This window comes from Dendropsophus ebraccatus, chromosome 8, assembly GCF_027789765.1.
Source record: "Dendropsophus ebraccatus isolate aDenEbr1 chromosome 8, aDenEbr1.pat, whole genome shotgun sequence".
Taxonomy (NCBI): domain Eukaryota; kingdom Metazoa; phylum Chordata; class Amphibia; order Anura; family Hylidae; genus Dendropsophus; species Dendropsophus ebraccatus.
Window position 1 is genome coordinate 91,911,310 of NC_091461.1, and position 18,201 is coordinate 91,929,510.

At 43.5% G+C, this 18,201-nt stretch overlaps 2 protein-coding genes across 5 annotated transcripts in view; one reads left to right on the top strand and one right to left on the bottom strand.

The window, feature by feature from the left end:
• The window catches only part of LOC138799574 (oocyte zinc finger protein XlCOF22-like), a 30,392-nt gene extending 13,092 nt beyond the window's left edge, over positions 1 to 17,300 (bottom strand). The window contains exons 1-3 of one of the 4 annotated variants that reach the window (XM_069980949.1): positions 17,074 to 17,156; positions 7,809 to 7,906; positions 6,131 to 6,250 (exon numbers count right to left, since the gene is read on the bottom strand). Coding sequence is in view for 1 of the 4 variants with exons in the window: in XM_069980947.1 (XP_069837048.1) it covers positions 5,055 to 5,101 (47 nt within the window). In the remaining 3 variants the exon portion in view is untranslated. Of the gene's footprint in view, positions 1 to 5,054; positions 5,118 to 6,130; positions 6,251 to 7,808; positions 7,907 to 17,073; positions 17,157 to 17,223 lie in introns of those variants that run through there. The other 3 variants (XM_069980950.1, XM_069980948.1, XM_069980947.1) reach the window with 3 other exon arrangements.
• Positions 17,301 to 17,422: 122 nt separating this feature from the next.
• LOC138800071 (uncharacterized) overlaps positions 17,423 to 18,201 on the top strand; it is a 44,376-nt gene continuing 43,597 nt past the window's right edge. The window contains exon 1 of the mRNA XM_069981878.1: positions 17,423 to 17,562. The gene's annotated coding sequence lies outside the window, so the exon portion shown is untranslated. The remainder of the gene's footprint in view (positions 17,563 to 18,201) is intronic.

Consider the following 18,201-nt stretch of genomic DNA (forward strand, 5'->3'; position numbering starts at 1 on the left):
TGTGAGCCAGTTCTCCCCAAGACCTCGCAGTATTTGTTGTCTGTTGTGTTTCCCTTCCTTTTGTTTCCAGTATTTGTTCACCTCTGTCTTGTCCCAACACAGTAGTTATCACACATAGTCATACCTAACCTTCACACTGGTCCATACATATCGCACCTTGGATGCCTTTTCGTGTGTTTGGCCTGTGGAGTGCTTGTGTGTGTGATTGAGTGGTGTGAAAGGGAGCTCCCCATGTATGTTTGCTTTTATTATTTTGTTCTTTTCTCTTCCAGGTATCCAAGACACTACTCAGACACGCCAAGGTAGTACACAGGTCTTCACGTTCTCCTCCAGTAGGGTAACACATTTAACAGAAAACCTACTGTCTAACTGGCTGGAATATTGAGGGTCCCCCGCCAGCAGTTAAGTTGTCCTGGCTTACACGTCAGATGGTTCACGCACTAGCTACCTGGTCGCCAGAGTACGTTAGGCACCCCTAGGTGAAGTCCTGCCACTAGGGTTTCTCATCCTCTCTCTCTCTTCTCACCTGTGCCTTGGGCGTGGGAAACACACACCTCATCACACTCACTCTCATCATTCATTCCTGTTGTTTGATTGTCCAGTCTATTCATGTTTGCTGCCTTCTAGATTCGCCGAGGTCGGCTCAAATTTGCTAGGGAGGTATGCAGTGTCCCAGAACATGCAGACTACTACTCCTATTATGGCCATTTCTATTTCTGTGTCAATGCCTGTTCTGGTAAGTGTTTGCACTGCAACTGCTGCTGGTTTTCCCCTAGTATTCTCTGGTAATGTGCATTCTCATGTGTATTGTCATGTATTCCTGTGTATTATTACAGTGTACAGTGGTATGCAAGGCTGTTGATCACGTGACCTGTAACCATGGTTCCTCCAATGGCCGACTAGCTCTGGCCAGGAGCAACCATGTGACCTCCCACTTCCTGCTGACAAGTCAGTTCAGCCCCTGCTTCCAAGCAAGGAGGTTGTGTGGTTCTATCCTCTCCCACAGAAGAGTGACTAAGTCTGCTGCTATATATCAGTCTTCGGCTGTATCTGCCTGCTCAAGTGACCGGAGTCTTCTCTCTCATCTGGGTGTCATTCCGTTATCTCTCCTCATCGCTGCAAGGATTCACAGCAAGTATTATTCTCAAGCTAATCCACCCAGCAACGCTATTCCTCTCATACTCCTACTCCCATCATCCGGCACGTATTCTCACAGCCTATGCAGCACCACTCCTGCCTTATTTGTCAAAGCCTGCTATATACCCGGTTGCATCCGGACAGAACTGTTGCTACTAGTTACCTCATCTATAATAAAACCGCTGTTACTGAACCCTGGCATTGGTGTCCACTAACTGGTGCCCTGACTAAGTGCAGCGAAGAATCGCATGCCCATCATCACCCGCAGATTCCACAGACCGGCCCTACAGCTGTGCCGCCCTCAGGCCTATACCGTGACAAGTATAACCCCTGCAGCTGCCCCGGTCATTGCCCGCTCATAACACCAGCACTGCGGAAGTGGCCCCCAGGGGCCAGGGCATCGCAGGAGGTGGGGGCCTGCTGCAGTGAGCAGCCGGGACCTCACCGGTAATGACACGCTGCAGCGATCGCGCTGCTGCGTGTCATTAACCCCTTAAACGCCGCCGCGGTGTTTAAGTGTAAGTGACAGGGGGAGTCCCCTGTCACTTACCAATTGTTGAAACGGACTGCCGGAGGTCTCTTACCTGCCTCCGTGCGGTCTGATCGGCGATCTACTACACTGAGCCTGCACAGGCAGGCTCAATGAGCAGATCGCCGATAACACTGATCAATGCTATTCCTATGGCATAGCAATGATCAGTGTACGAATCAAAGTACTGTATGTAAAAGTCCCCCAAAGGGACTTCAAATGTGTAATGTGTAAAAAAAAAAAAAAAAAGTTCAAAACACTATTACACTACCCCAAAACCCCTCCCCCAATAAAAGTTGAAATAACCCCCCCTATCCTATTATATAAATAAAACATATAAAAATAAATAAATAGATAAACATATAATATACCGTAGCGTGCGTAATTGTCCGATCTATTAAAATATAACAAGCGTCATTGTGATCGGTGAACGGCGTACACGAAAAGAGGGGAAAAAGTGCGCAGATTACCGATTTTATGTTACATTATATATTTTAAAAAATCAATAAAAAGTGATCAGAACGTCCGATCTTCACAAATATGGTATTAATAAAAACTAGAGATCATGGCGGGAAAAATGACACCCCATACATCCCCGTAGGTGAAAAAATAAAACTGTTATAAGTGTCACAATAGGCCCATTTTATTAATAATTAATTGCCAAAAAAAAGGATTTCATAAAAAAATATATAACATTAGAGAATCTGTGTAACCTGCATATGGTTGTGTTCGGACTGACCTATAGAATAATAGTATCATGTCGCTGTTACCATATACTGCATTACATAGACACAGGAGCCCCCCAAACGTTACCATATTGCATTCTTTTTTACGATTTCACCTATTTATATCTTCATAAATAATATATTTGGAATTCCATCATACATGTTATGGTAAAATGAATGACGCCATTACACAGTACAACTATTCCTGTAAAAAACAAGCACTTACATGGCTTGTAGATAGAAAACTGAGAGTGCTAGAGCTCTTAGAAGGGGAGGAGGGAAAAACGAAAACACTAAGATCAAAATTTGCGCGGTCCACTGGGTCATTTTGGGCCTGGTCCTCAAAGGGTTAAGGGGTTAAAGGGGTAGTGCACCAAAAAAAAATTTCTTTCAAATCAACTGCTGCCATGAAGTGCCAGAGATGTGTAATTTACTTCTATTAAAAAATCTCAAGCCTTCCAGTACTTATCAGCTGCTGTATGCCCAGCAGGAAGTGGTATTATTTCCAGTCTGGAGAGCAGGACAGGCTTTCTATGGGGATTTGCTCCTTCTCTGCACAGTTCCTGACATGGACAGAGGAGGCAACAGAGAGCACTGTGTCAGACAGGAAAAAAAACACCACTTCCTGCTGGACACACAGCAGCTGATAAGTACTGGAAGGCTTGAGATTTTTTAATAGAAGTAAATTACAAATCTCTGGCACTTCATGGCAGCAGTTGATTTGAAAGAAAAAGAATTTTGGTGCACTACCCATTTAAACGTAGTAGTTTCATGACTAGCCCGTACGCTCAAATTCCACGGCCGTAGTTTCGGTCGCAAAAGTCTGGCCGGTGAAAACAACGGCCGTTATTTTACGTAGTGTGAACATAGCCTAAGGCTGCATACAAGTATAAATGTCCCCCAGTGTGTTAACCTGATTCTGGGCATAAATTTTTTAATCATTCCACCCAGCCCTGAGATTAAAACCTTTTCATACATATGCAAGGGGGGAGGACTTAGATTCTTCTCCTCTGTTTAGCCTTAAAGTGTCACTGTCGTTATAACTTTCAAAATCTAAACCAAAAGTAGATGTGATATAAAGCAAGTTTGCAATTTACATTTATTATTATTTTTTTTTTTTTTTAGTGATCATGGAGAACACGGCACTTCCTGTTTTCTAACTTTTTTTTTTTTTCTCAAAGAGTCAGAAAACAGGAAGTCCTGTGTCTCCCAGACCATCTGAGCACTCACAGAGAGAAGGTAGTCATGTGGCTGATGGACACAATGAACCGTGACTCTCTGTGCTGCCCGGAACCCCTGTGTTTAGTCTGTTTTTTACAACCAGCACAAGTCAGAAAATCTGCCTTCAGGAGACTGAACCTGGATTTCTGGTAAGTACAGCTTTGTTTTACAGCATCATAACAAAAAAAAAAAAATGAATGTATATTGCAAACTTGCTTTATTTCACATGTACTGTTGATTTAGATTTTGAAAGTTATAACGACAGGTGTACTTTAACCTCTTAAGGACCCATGACGTACTAGTATGTCATGCGCCTGTAAGAGGTGTTCAGAGCAGGGCCGCGCGGCGACCCGGCTCTGAACCGCCGCGGTCCCGGGTGCTGCTTGTAGCCCGGGACCGCGGGCACGGTCTGATCGCCGTGCCCGCTAATACAGTAAGCAGATGCAGCTGTCAAAGATGACCCCTGCATCTGATTACTTCTATGCAGCCATCCCTGGTGTCTAGTAGGAGGAGCGATCCACACATCCTCACCCGGACGGGGTCTCTGCCAAAATGGCACTGATCCCGGCTCGGCACTCGGATGCTTTCGGCTGCAGCAGCTGAAAGCAAACGAGTGCCGATCTCATTGATCTTTGCTGTATAACTATACAGCAAAGATCCCAATGAGAGATCAGTGTGTATAAAAAGTGTGTGTATAAAAAGTGTAAAAAAAAAAATAAAAAAAAAAGTGTTGAAATTTTGAAGAAGGGCAGGACCAAACCAGTAATATGATCTCTTCATTCTTAGGATCATGTGGGTATACATATAGTATGCAGACAATACAAAATGTGTGCATTCTAAATAAGGAATTAAAAGGGTACTCCAGCACAAAAAAAAAAAAAAAAAAAAAATATTTCAAATCAACTGGTGCCAGAAAGGGGCAGATATTTGTAATTTACTTCTATTAAAAAATCTCAAGTCTTCCAGTACGTTATCAGCTGCTGAATGTCCTACAGGAAGTGATGTATTCTTTCCAGTCTGAAGAACAGGAGAGGTTTTCTATGGGGATTTGTTACTGCTGTGGACAGAGGTGGCAGCAAAGAGCACTGTCAGACTGGAAAGAATATACCACTTCCTGCAGGGCATACAGCAGCTGATAAGTGCTGGAAGACTGGAGATTTTTTTTTTTTTTTTAATAAAAGTAACCTTGAGATCTCTGGCACTTTCTGACACCAGTTGATTTGAAAGAATGTTTTATTCTGGAGTACACCTTTAGGCTATGTTCACACTACGTAAGTCTCCGGACGTAAGCGGACGGAGATTTACGTAGTTTGCGTACAATGGAAAGTATATGATGTACGGCTGCACAGTTCACACTACGTACGAACTTACGGCAGGATCGTACGCGGCGCTGTAAAAAATGAACCAGACCATTGTTTGAGGACGAAAATGCCATAACTTACGCCCGTAGCGTAACATGCGGTCCCGTACGTAGTGGTGAGTTCTTCATTTTTCCACTTTTCTTTGCCGATCCAAAAGGTTCTGTGGGGTTTCCGGGGCTAGGCGAAGATTTCCAAGTAAAAGACCGCTGTCAGATCGCTACGTAGGGCGCTCGGGAAGCGTAAGTAGACTACAGGCGTAAGTTCGCTGTCTGTATGTGGCCGGCCGCATGTTACTTATAACCCCGGCCGGAGTTTAACACGTATATGTCCGGCCGCAAAAATATGCGGCCGGACATATACGTAGTGTGAACATAGCCTTAAACACATTGGAGGAGATTTATCAAACATGGTGTAAAGTGAAACTGGCTCAGTTGCCCCTAGCAACCAATCAGATTCCACCTTTCATTTTTCAAAGAGTCTGTGAGGAATGAAAGGTGGAATCTGATTGGTTGCTAGGGGCAACTGAGCCAGTTTCACTTTACACCATGTTTGATAAATCTCCCCCCATGTTTCAGAAGTATCAATCTGTGTAAGACAAAGAAAGGATAGGAGATATATGTGTTCTCACTGAGGGTCTGACCACCCTTTAGAATAGGGAGTACTGAGTCTCCTGTAAAACCAGCATTTATGCATGCACACTGCATGCGCTCGCCGTTCATTGTACAGTATTTGGGACTGTCACAGGCCAGAAGCCTCCAAGTAAGGCTAGGTTCATACTGCGTTTTTGAAATCCGCATTTTTGTGCATCCGTTTTGATCCGTTTTTCTATTGACTTCCATTGTAAAAAAAAAACGGAACAAAACGGATCCATTTTTTTTAATGGACGCAAAAGTAGTGTCAGCTACGTTTTTGTGTCTGTCAAAAAAACGGATCTGTTTTGATCCATTTTTTTTTACAATGGAAGTCAATAGAAAAACGGATCAAAACGGATGCACACAAATGCATCAGTTTTTTTCATCCGTTTGTTTTGCAAAAACGCAGTGTGAACCTAGCCTAAAGGCTACAAAACAGGCCTATTATCAGTGCTCAGTGGACAGTGCAAAATAAAAGTAGATTTACCAGTAAGTTGATTTCCTTAATTGCATGAACATACTAACTTGAGGGAGGATATGACTCCCAATCAAGGCCTCCTTTTTTATCATCAGATACCAAAATGCAAGCTCACGCAAACGCCTATCATTTTCCATCCAATGTCTTTTTTTTTTTCCCTTAAATACCTATGAAGAAAGGAAGACAATGTAACACATGGAAAACATCTACAAGTATGGGCTTAATAAAGAAAAGTCATAAGTTACCACACAATGCTTTATTATCTCTGCCTTGTACAAGCCAAATAACACTTTGGGTACTCCGAAGACTGATTTTTTTTTTTTGCTAACACAGTAAGTATATTGCTTTAATAAAGTTATATTACTTTGTACAATGGCTGTTTGCAGCATCCTCTCTACAGCAAGCAGTTATTGCTATCACCACTCACTGTGCTAGAACCATAGCAGAGCAAGATACAGATTTTTTTTTTTGTCTCCAGACGACCCCTTTAAAGTAGACTTTATTTTACTTCTAACTTCTCTTAGACTGTGCCACCTAAAGCCATGGATCATTTTTAGGCTCCTGTCTGCTATGCCATGGCACCCCTTAGTTGTTCATGATCATATTCACAGACTGCTGATTGGTGATTGCCCTATCAGTTTGTCAGTCCACTTAGATGCTGTAGTCCTTTTTGACCTCAGCATCTAAGGGGTTATGTCTGACAACAGGACTCTGCAGTGTGTTATAGCCATTGTCCTGCCGCTGACTGGGTGGGCACAAGGATTGGATGTGTTGTGTGTGTATAGATTATAGATACTATGGGGGAGGTTTATCAAGTACTCTCACAATTAGAATGTCCTTTGTTGCCCGAAGCAACCAATCACAGCTCAGCTTTCATTTTACCATGGTTCATGAATATTTAACCCTTAGAGGACCCAGCCCAAAATGACCCAGTGGACCGCGCCAATTTTCATTTTTGCAATTTCGTTTTTTCCTCCTCCTCTACTAAGAGTTAGCACTTTTATTTTTCTATCTACAGGGCCATGTAAAGGCTTGTTTATTTTTTAGGAACAGGTATACTTTGTAATACCCATCGTATCCGGGGTAGGATCCTTACTAGAGCGTCTTTGCGCCTGGGTAGACGATCTCCTCCAACCTCTGGCCACACGCACCCTCGGGTACATTCGTGATAGTAAATCTCTCTTGAATGCAGTTGAGGACATTCTGGTAGGTTCTGTTGCAGCCTGGCTTTCATGTGACGTTGTTGCCCTGTACCCTAGCATTCCGCACGACAGAGCCCTAACTGCACTTCGTCATCACCTTTCCAAGTAGAGTAATTACAGCTTATCCTTGCAGGAATACATTGTACTTGTGGTAGAATTCCTACTTTGTCACAATTTCTTCTGTTTTGACAACAAATATTTTGTCCAGGTTGTCCCATGGGAGCCAGATTCTCCCCTAGACTAGCTAATCTGTACACGTCCTACTGGGAGGAGGTCGTCTTACATAATTCCAACGATCCCTTTGCGACAAAATCGCTTGGTACGGCAGTTTTATTGACGACCTCATCCTGGTATGCACTGGGAAACCTCAGGAAGCAAGCAACTTTGTATCTTACATTAACTCCAATAATCTAAATCTTAGATTTACACACCATTTTGATTTGCATGAGATTCCTTTTTTAGATGTTTTGTTATATTTCGATGAAAACAAAAAAGTTTGTACTACCCTCTATAGGAAGCCTACCTCTGGAAACGGCCTTCTTCATGCGTCGAGCAGCCACCCCAAACACGTCATCTGGAATCTCCCCATTGGCAAATTTGTCCGGGTACGTCGTTCTTGCTCTAATCAAATACAGTATGAACCAACATGTCAAGATTTGGAAGGCCGTCTACTGAGTAGGGGCTATTCCACACAAATCATTCGTAGAGCTAGGAACATAGCGGAAAGACATGACAGACTTTACCACTTGAGGGACAGAAAACGCAACATATTTCCACAAAGTGTGAACATGGGCACACAAACTAAAGACACCACACCTGTCCCACTTACTTTCTCCACACAATTCAGGTTCCAGTTCCACTCTATTAAGAGTATTATCCACAAATACATACCTATATTTTATCAGGATAACACATCATGTGAGAAGATCCTGAAATCGGGAGTGAGATGTGTGGCTTGCAGGGTTATAACCTTGACTAATGTCTTGTCCCCCAGTATATTACCTGACCGTACTACTCCTCATCGCACCTGGCTAGATCTACAAGGTTTTTTTTCCCTGTGGTCTTCCCGGATGCGCTTTATGTTCTAGCTGTAAAAAATGTTTACTCTTTTGTTCTTTCTCTTTTGATTGTAACTTCAAAATAAAAGCATTCATGAATTCTAATTTATCCTATGTTATTTATTTAGCAGAGTGTTCGCTGTGCCAGTTGCAATATGTGGGATCTACAAAGCGCAGAATCGCGGAACACTTGGCGGACATTGTGGCCAGGCCCGTATCTGCCATGAGGCAAGGTGAAGTGTTTGCCTCAGGCGGCAGATAACACAGCCCTTGAGGGGGCGGCATCAGCCTCCTGTGTCCTTATCTTTACAACTAGTTACGGCTCAGTGCTTAGCCGAGAAGCGCTGAGGAGGCACTGGAAGCCTAGTATTCACAGGTATTCACATCACATAAGACACAGATATAGTGTCTCCTGCTGTTAACCCTTTCAATAATGCAGAGTTATTATACTCTGCATCACTTACTCACTGTAGAAAAGAAAAAGTTAGCAGCAGCGGGGACGCTATATTATGTCTTCTCTGCACTGCCGACCTCCGAGCTGACCTCAGCACAGTGCAAGAGCAGGAGAAGAGGCATAAAAGTAATGTTCTGCTCTGCTGTTAACTCTTTCTGTATTGCAGAATGTAAGTGATGCACAGTAATACTCTACATTCTGCAGTACTGAAAGAGTTAACAGAGCAGCCCGTTTTATGGCTCTTCTCTGGCTCCTGAGGTCAGAGGTCAGCAGTTGTAGATTGTTATTTGTTTTGAAGCTCCCAGGGGGCCCATAGTGGCTCAAACAGTTAAAAAAATCTGGTCACCGCACAGAGCACACTGTTATCTATAGTGGTGTCCCATACACACTGCGGTGCTGCACTGTGCCTGTCCTGGATCTTCTCTCCCTGACTATTGCTCTGAGGGAGGGGCGCTTTGTCAGTTTTCGCCTCAGGCGGCAGAAAAGCTAGAATCGGCCCTGATTGTGGCAACCACTTCACGTTGGCGCAAAAAGTCCATGTCGGGTCTATCCTGACACTTCATAGAGGTCCACCAAGGTGATGTGTCCGGTTTCTCGGTCAGCGCCATTGAAAAAGTTTATACACCCAGAGGAGGTGGTGATTGTGTCCACCTGCTTAGTAAACGCAAGGCATTTTGGATCCTGCAATTAGGGACCAGATCCCCCTCAGGTTTAAACCTAAAAAATGATCTATTATTGATATATGAAAATATTTTTTTTTCTTTAAAAAAAAAAAAAAAAAAAAATCGTTTTTTTATCAAATTTTTTTTTTTGTATTGCCTTGTCGCAATATTGTCTAATATGATCTTGCTAATATACATAATATGATATTTAGGTATATTCTTTTTCTCCATTAGGCCCCGTTCCCACTGAGCAAAACTAGCGGAATTCCGCTACGAAATGCAGTTAGCCTCCCTTTCATAATGGGAGTCTATGGGAGGCGTGCGCTCCTGCTTTGTCCGCGCTGAAGAATGAATTCAGCGCGGACAGGGAAGGAGCGCGCGCCTCCCATAGACTCCCATTATGAGAGGGAGGCTAACGGCATTCCGCGGCGGACAATTCCGCTAGTTTTGCTCAGTGGGGCCTTAATGTATTTTGGTCACATGCACTCCTCTCCCTAAGGGGTTAATGTTCCAGGCAGCCTTGGATAATTAGCTGATCTCCTCGGCCTCACTCCTCCCCCTTGGGGTGTATCCATGTTCATTGTGCTGCATCCTCTAACATATATAAGCTTGTAACTTTGTACTGTATAATTGCCATTAAGGAATATTGTTTTCCGAAAGGCGTCGGCGCTATTTTAATATTTTGTACCTGACTTTAAGAAAACATGAAATAAAGATACCAAATATTTTTATTGCATGGAGCTGTGGACTTCCAATTTTTCCATACTTTGTAATGGCATCTTTCATTCTACCATAACATGTATGATGGAACCCCAAAAATATTATTTATGGAAATAAAAATTGGGGAAATTGGAAAAAAGAATGCAATATGGTAACTTTTGGGGGGTTCCTGTGTCTACGTAATACACTATATGGTAAAAGCGACATGATACCATTATTCTATAGGTCAGCCCGAACACAACCATATGCAGGTTTAGGCTATGTTTACACAACGTATGTGTTGTAGAAATCACGGCTGTGATCTATAACAACAGCCGTGATCTATACAGCACACGTTGTATGTGAAAGCATAGAATCCCGGCCGGAGTGTATATACATGGTATACACTCCGGCCTGGATCCCTAGCAGTGCCAAAGAAAACTGTCAGTGCACACTATGGAGCATACGGGTCATAAAACGGCCGGTCTCATACAACATGTGAACATAGCCTTACACAGATTCTCTTATGTTATTTATTTATTTTTTTTATGAAATCTTTTAATTAAATTTTTTTGCAATTAATTTTTTTATAAAATGGTCCTATTATAACGGTTATAACGGTTTTAGTTTTTCATCTACGGGGCTGCATGGGATGTCATTTTTTGCGCCATGATCTCTAGGATTTATTATTACCATATATGTGTAGATCGGACATTTTGATAACTTTTTATAATTTTTTTTTATATATATAATGTAACCAAAAATCGTCAATCCTGGCACTTTTTTCCCTCTTTTCGTTAACGCTGTTCAACGTACGGAATGACGATTGTTATATTTTAATATATCAGACAATTACACATGCTACGGTATATAATATGTTCATTTATTTAATTATTTTTATATGTTTTATTTATATAATAGGATTGGGGGGTGATTTTAATCTTTATTGGGGGAGGGGCTTTGGGATATTTTTAAAAACATTTTTACTTTTTTTTTTTTTTTTTTTTTTTTTTTTACACATTTTAAGTCCCCCTGGGGGGACTTTTACATGCAATCATCAGATTGCATACACTGATCACTACTATGCCATAGCAATGATCAGTGTAATAGGCATTCCGCTCATTGAGCCTGCCTGTGGCAGACTTAATCAGCAGAGTGCCGATCAGACCACACGGAGGAAGGTAAGAGACCTCCGCCGGTCCGCAGTGTGACTGCGGGGGTCCCGATTAGTAAGTGACAGGAGCTGTTCCTGTCACTTACAATTAAACGCTGTGATCGTGGTGTTTAACCCTTAGACGACCCTGGACGTAGGGTTACGTCATGGAAGTCTGTCCCCAGACGACCCATGACGTAACCTTACGTCCTGGGTGTTTCTCCCGCTATGAAGCGTGCTCCGGAGCGGAGCGCGCTTCATAGCAGGTGGGGGCCGGCTGCAAACAGCAGCCGGGACCTCACCGGTAATGACACGCTGCAGCGATCGCGCTGCCGCGTGTCATTAACCCCTTAAACGCCACGATCGCGGCGCGACCGCGGCGTTTAAGTGTAAGTGACAGGGGAGTCCCCTGTCACTTACCGATCGGGACCCCGCAGTGTGACTGCGGGGGTCCCGATCGTTGAAATGGACTGCCGGAGGTCTCTCACCTGCCTCCGTGCGGTCCGATCGGCGATCTGCTGCACTAAGCCTGCACAGGCAGGCTCAATGAGCAGATCGCCGATAACACTGATCAATGCTATGCCTATGGCATAGCATTCATCAGTGTAGAAATCAAAGTACTGTATGTAAAAGTCCCTCAAAGGGACTTCAAAAGTGTAAAAAAAAAAAAGTTCAAAACACTATTACACTACCCCAAAACCCCTCCCCCAATAAAAGTCTAAATCACCGCCCTTTCCCATTATATAAATAAAACATATAAAAATAAATAAATAGATAAACATATAATATACCGTAGCGTGCGTAATTGTCCGATCTATTAAAATATAACAAGCGTCATTGCGATCGGTAAACGGCGTACACGAAAAGAGGGGAAAAAGTGCGCAGATTACCGATTTTATGTTACATTATATATAAAACAAAAACAATAAAAAGTGATCAAAACGTCCGATCTTCACAAATATGGTATTAATAAAAACTAGAGATCATGGCGGAAAAAATGACACCCCATACAGCCCCGTAGGTGAAAAAATAAAACCGTTATAAGCGTCACAATAGGCCCATTTTATTAATATTTAATTGCCAAAAAAAAGGATTTCATAAAAAAATATATATATAACATTAGTGAATCTGTGTAACCTGCATATGGTTGTGTTCAGGCTGACCTATAGAATAATAGTGTCATGTCGCTGTTACCATATAGTGCATTACGTAGACACAGGAACCCCCCAAACGATACCATATTGCATTCTTTTTTACGATTTCACCTATTTATATCTTCATAAATAATATATTTGGGATTCCATCATACATGTTATGGTAAAATGAAAGACGCCATTACACAGTACAACTATTCCTGAAAAAAACAAGCACTTACATGGCCTGTAGATAGAAAACTGAGAGTGCTAGAGCTCTTAGAAGGGGAGGAGGGAAAAACGAAAGCACTAAGATCAAAATTTGCGCGGTCCACAGGGTCATTTTGGGCCTGGTCCTCAAAGGGTTAAGAGGTTAAAGAGTCACTGTCGTATTTTTTTTTTTTGCAGAAATCAATAGTCCAGGCGATTTTAAGAAACTTTGTAATTGGGTTTATTAGCCAAATCTGCCATTATCTGTATGTAAAAAGCCTTTTCCCAGGTCCCCCCCTCCTTCCTCTTTTTCATCCACTCCAAAAAATCTGAAAATTGTGACTTGTTGCAGGAGACGTCCCCTGTCTGTTCTAGGGAGAGGGGAGGGGGGAGGAGGAAGGAGGGAGTTAGCCGGCAGCAGAAAGCAGATAACACAGGATTACAGGCACATAGCTGGGTGACAGCTGTAATCTGAGCTCAGACAGGTCACTGGTGATGGTCAGAACAGATAACGGGTGAGGGATTTGTAGATTAACTCTTTGTTGTCCTGTTTTGGTCTTTTCTTTAGCTCTCTCCATAGGAGAACAATGAAGACAGGGGGGAGAGCTTCAAACTGCTTTTTAATGATAAAAATGCATTTTTCGGATAATAAACCCAATTACAAAGTTTCTTAAAATCGCATGGACTATTGATTTCTGCAAAAAAAAAATTCACGACAGTGACACTTTAACCCTTTAACCCTTAGACGACCCAGGGCGTATAGTTACGCCATGGAAGTCTGTCCCCAGACGACCTAGGGCGTAACTGTACGCCCTGGGTGTTATTCCCGCTATGAAGCGCGCTCCGGAGCGGAGCGCGCTTCATAGCAGGTGGGGGCCGGCTGCAATCAGCAGCCGGGACCTCACCGGCAATGACACGCTGCAGCGATCGCGCTGCCGCGTGTCATTAACCCCTTAAACGCCGCGATTGCGGCGCGACCGCGGCGTTTAAGTGTAAGTGACAGGGGGAGTCCCCTGTCACTTACCGATCGGGACCCCCGCAGTGTGACTGCGGGGGTCCCGATCGGTAAAACGGACTGCTGGAGGTCTCTTACCTGCCTCCGTGCGGTCCGATCGGCGCTCTGCTACTCTAAGCCTGCACAGGCAGGCTCAATGAGCAGAGCGCCGATAACACTGATCAATGCTATGCCTATGGCATAGCATTCATCAGTGTAGAAATCCAAGTAATGTATGTAAGAGTCCCCCAAAGGGGCTTCAAAAGTGTAAAAAAAAAAAAGTTAAAAACACTAACACACTACCCCAAAACCCCTCCCCCAATAAAAGTTGAAATCACCCCCCTATCCTATTATATAAATAAAACATATAAAAATAAATAAATAGATAAACATATAATATACCGTAGCGTGCGTAATTGTCCGATCTATTAAAATATAACAAGCGTCATTGCGAATGGTGAACGGCGTACACGAAAAGAGGGGAAAAAGTGCGCAGATTACCGATTTTATGTTACATTATATATATAAAAAAATTAATAAAAAGTGATCAAAACGTCCGATCTTCACAAATATGGTATTAATAAAAACTAGAGATCATGGCGGAAAAAATGACACCCCATACAGCCCCGTAGGTGAAAAAATAAAACCGTTATAAGCGTCACAATAGTCCCATTTTATTTATAATTAATTGCCAAAAAAAAGGATTTCATTAAAAAATACATATATAACATTAGAGAATCTGTGTAACCTGCATAAGGTTGTGTTCGGACTGACCTATAGAATAATTGTATCATGTCGCTGTTACCATATAGTGCATTACGTAGACACAGGAACCCCCCAAACGTTACCATATTGCATTCTTTTTTGCGATTTCACCAATTTATATCTTCATAAATAATATATTTGGAATTCCATCATACATGTTATGGTAAAATGAATGACGCCATTACACAGTACAACTATTCCTGTAACAAATAAGCCCTTACATGGCCTGTAGATAGAAAACTGAAAGTGCTAGAGCTCTTAGAAGGGGAGGAGGGAAAAACGGAAACACTAAGATCAAAATTTGCGCGGTCCACTGGGTCATTTTGGGCCTGGTCCTCAAAGGGTTAAGGACATGGCCCATTTTCGTTTTTATGTTTTCGGTTTTTCCTCCTTGTGTTTAAAAGGTCATAGCACTTGCATTTTTCCACCTAGAAACCCACATGAGCCCTTATTTTTTGCGTCACTAATTGTACTTTGCAATTACAGGCTGAATTTTTGCATAAAGTACACTGCGAAACCAGAAAAAAATTCAAAGTGTGGTGAAATTGAAAAAAAAAACGCATTTCTTTTATTTGGGGGAAATGTGTTTTTACGCCATGCACCCTGGGGTAAAACTGACTTGTTATGCATGTTCCTCAAGTCGTTACGATTAAAACGATATATAACATGTATAACTTATATTGTATCTGATGGCCTGTAAAAAATTCAAACCGTTGTTAACCAATATACGTTCCTTAAAATCGCTCCATTCCCAGGCTTATAGGGCTTTTATCCTTTGGTCTATGGGGCTGTGCGAGGTGTCAGTTTTTGCGCCATGATGTGATCTTTCTATCGGTACCTTGATTGCGCATATACGTCTTTTTGATCGCTTTTTATTAAATTTTTTCTGGATTTGATGCGACCAAAAATGCTCAATTTTGCACTTTGGGATTTTTTTGCGCTGACGCCGTTTACCGTACGAGATCAGGAATGTGATTACTTAATAGTTCGGGCGATTACGCACGCGGCGATAGCAAACATGTTTATTTATTTATTTATTTGTTTACTTTTATTTAAAACCTGGGAAAAGGGGGGTGATTCAGACTTTTATTAGGGGAGGGGGCTTTTTACTATTAACAACACTTTTTTTTTTTTTTTTTTACACATATACTAGAAGCCCCCCTGGGGGACTTCTAGTATATACACTTGGATCTCTCATTGAGATCTCTGCAGCATAGATATGCTGCAGAGATCCATGAGATCGGCACTCGTTTGCTTTCGGCTGCTGCAGCCGAAAACAAACGAGTGCCGAGCCGAGGACGGCGCCATCTTGGACGCGTCCCCGGCCGGCATCAGTAACGGAGATCGCTCCTCCGGGACAAGGTCCCGGAGGAGCGATCTCCCCCACTAGACACCAGGGAAACGTTGCCTCCGGTAATCGGAGGCAGCTGTCAACTTTGACAGCTGCCTCCGATTAGCTAATTAGCGGGCACGGCGATCAGACCGTGCCCGCTAATAGCGGCGGTCCCGGGCTACACGCGGCACCCGGGTTCGCGGCACTTCAAAGCGGGGCCGCCGCGCGGCCCCGCTTTGAAGTGCAAGTGAGGACATAGGACGTACCGGTACGTCCTATGTCCTTAAGAGGTTAATGACAGTCTGCAGCGCAATCTCTGCAGCCTGTCATTAACAGTGAGGGACGGGCTGCTCACTGCAGCCGGCCCACACTTGCTCCAGAGCACGCGTCATAGCTCCCTAGAGACCCAGGACATACAGTTACGTCCAGGGTTGTCTGGTGACAGATTACCAAGGCGTAACTGTACATCCTGGGTCGTCTAGTGGTTAAAGGGGAACTTTCATCAGGTTAGATGAATCTAACTTGCCAATAGCCCACTATTGCACATGGGGCACTGAGGATGAAGGCATGTCTCTTACCTTCATCCTCTGCACTGTTCCCATGCTGTTAGTTGTGAAGTCCTCTGCCCAGTAAGCTGTTAGGAGCACTAGCACCTGCCGTCCTCCTCCATTGACAATCATTAGAGGCCGTGGGTCCCCTGCGTAGCAATCCACCCCCAGGCAGCTCACCCCTTTAAAGGGACAGGCTCCCGTCCCCCGCTACAGCCCCCTATACTCACCTGATCTCCGTGACCCGACCGGATCCAGAAGCGGGACCCGGTCAGGTCACGGAGATCTCAGCCGCTGCAGCCCGGCGCGCGCGCTAAGAGATTAGTCCAACGCTCATAGAGAATGACGGAGCACTGGACTCACTATTCATTCTCTATGAGTGTTGGACTCATCTCTCAGCGCGCGCTGCAGCGGCTGAGATCTCCGTGACCCGACCGGATCCACAAGCGAGACCCAGCGGGATCAGGTGAGTATAGGGGGCTGTAGCGGGAGATCGGGAGCCTGTTACGGGGGGGGGGGGGGGGGGGGGGGGGGGGGGGGGGGGGGGGGGGGGGGTGACAGGTTCCCTTTAAAGTGGAGCTCTGACTGGTTGCTACGTGTAACAAAGGATATTCTTATTGTAAGACTGCTTGATAAATCTCCCCTATATACACTGTATATAATACACACACATATAGACTGATATATAATAGAAAAACACAAACAACATTATACGCAGCCATGTCCTACATATACACAATACCTACAAACTGAATACAACTTCTAATATATACCATTACCTTCAACCTGACTACTATATACACTGCATACAGCACACACTATGGGTATATACACCAGGATCCCGGGGCACAATAACAATGTCTACAAGTCACAGTAACGTATCTGCACATGTTACATTGGAAAACGCTACTTCCACGTGAATGATGTACCTTTAAAGAAGTCATGTGACTCATGTGGGAGGAGCTTACGCTTACTCGGTCTAGTGGCTGCAGGACCTTTGAAAATGTCATGGTCATGTGATCAATCGGAGACAAGGGGTGAAGGAAAATATTGCCTCCTAGTGCGTATAGGACCTTTGACGTTGTTACAGTCATGTGACCAGGTGTGGGCGGGGCCTGGCATAGGCTTGTGGAGCTGTAGTAGCAGTTCCTGTTTTCACCACTGTGTGTTTTTTGGGGAAAAGTCCCCGGCTCCTTGCCGCCCGCTGCACGAATAGATGTAGCAGAGCCGGGTGGGTGAGATGTCGCTGGAGTGACGCGTGCACTGCGGTGAGTAACCCCTGTAATGTATATGTATGTGTATGTATGTGTATGTGCAGCAGCCCACATGACCTCTTCAGGTGGGGCCTGTTGTGGCCTTTTGAGCTGCAAGAATTTTTTATTTTTTTTTGCTGCTGTATTCTGAATGCAAGAACTTTTTTTATTTTTTTTTTATTTTCCTCTTACATAGATGAACATAACATTTTTGTTAACCCTTTTCTGGAAGGAATAGAAGAATACATGGATTCCACTATGAGGCGCATATAGTATTTTACTCTTATTTTCTAGGTTACTATTATGGAGGTACCAATTATGTTTGTTTTCTTCACTGCATTTGTACAATACAAAAACAGCACCACCCCTTTCCTCAGGTTATGTGTGGTATTACAGCCCAGCTCCACTTCTCAAACTGTGAGGCGCCCCCTAGCTGCTGGGGAGGAAAGTTCTCACAGAAGTGACCATAATCTGCACAGTCCTTTCCCCGACTCCTACAGTCTCTGCTTCACTGATTCACGCAGCAAATACGTCAAGTGGGTTTGTACCCAGGAACATTATTAACTCATTTTGTATTTATTTTATGTTATACAGAGATTAGGAGACACATGGAGGGTAGACTGAGCTATAAGTTTTATATTTGCATGGACCTAT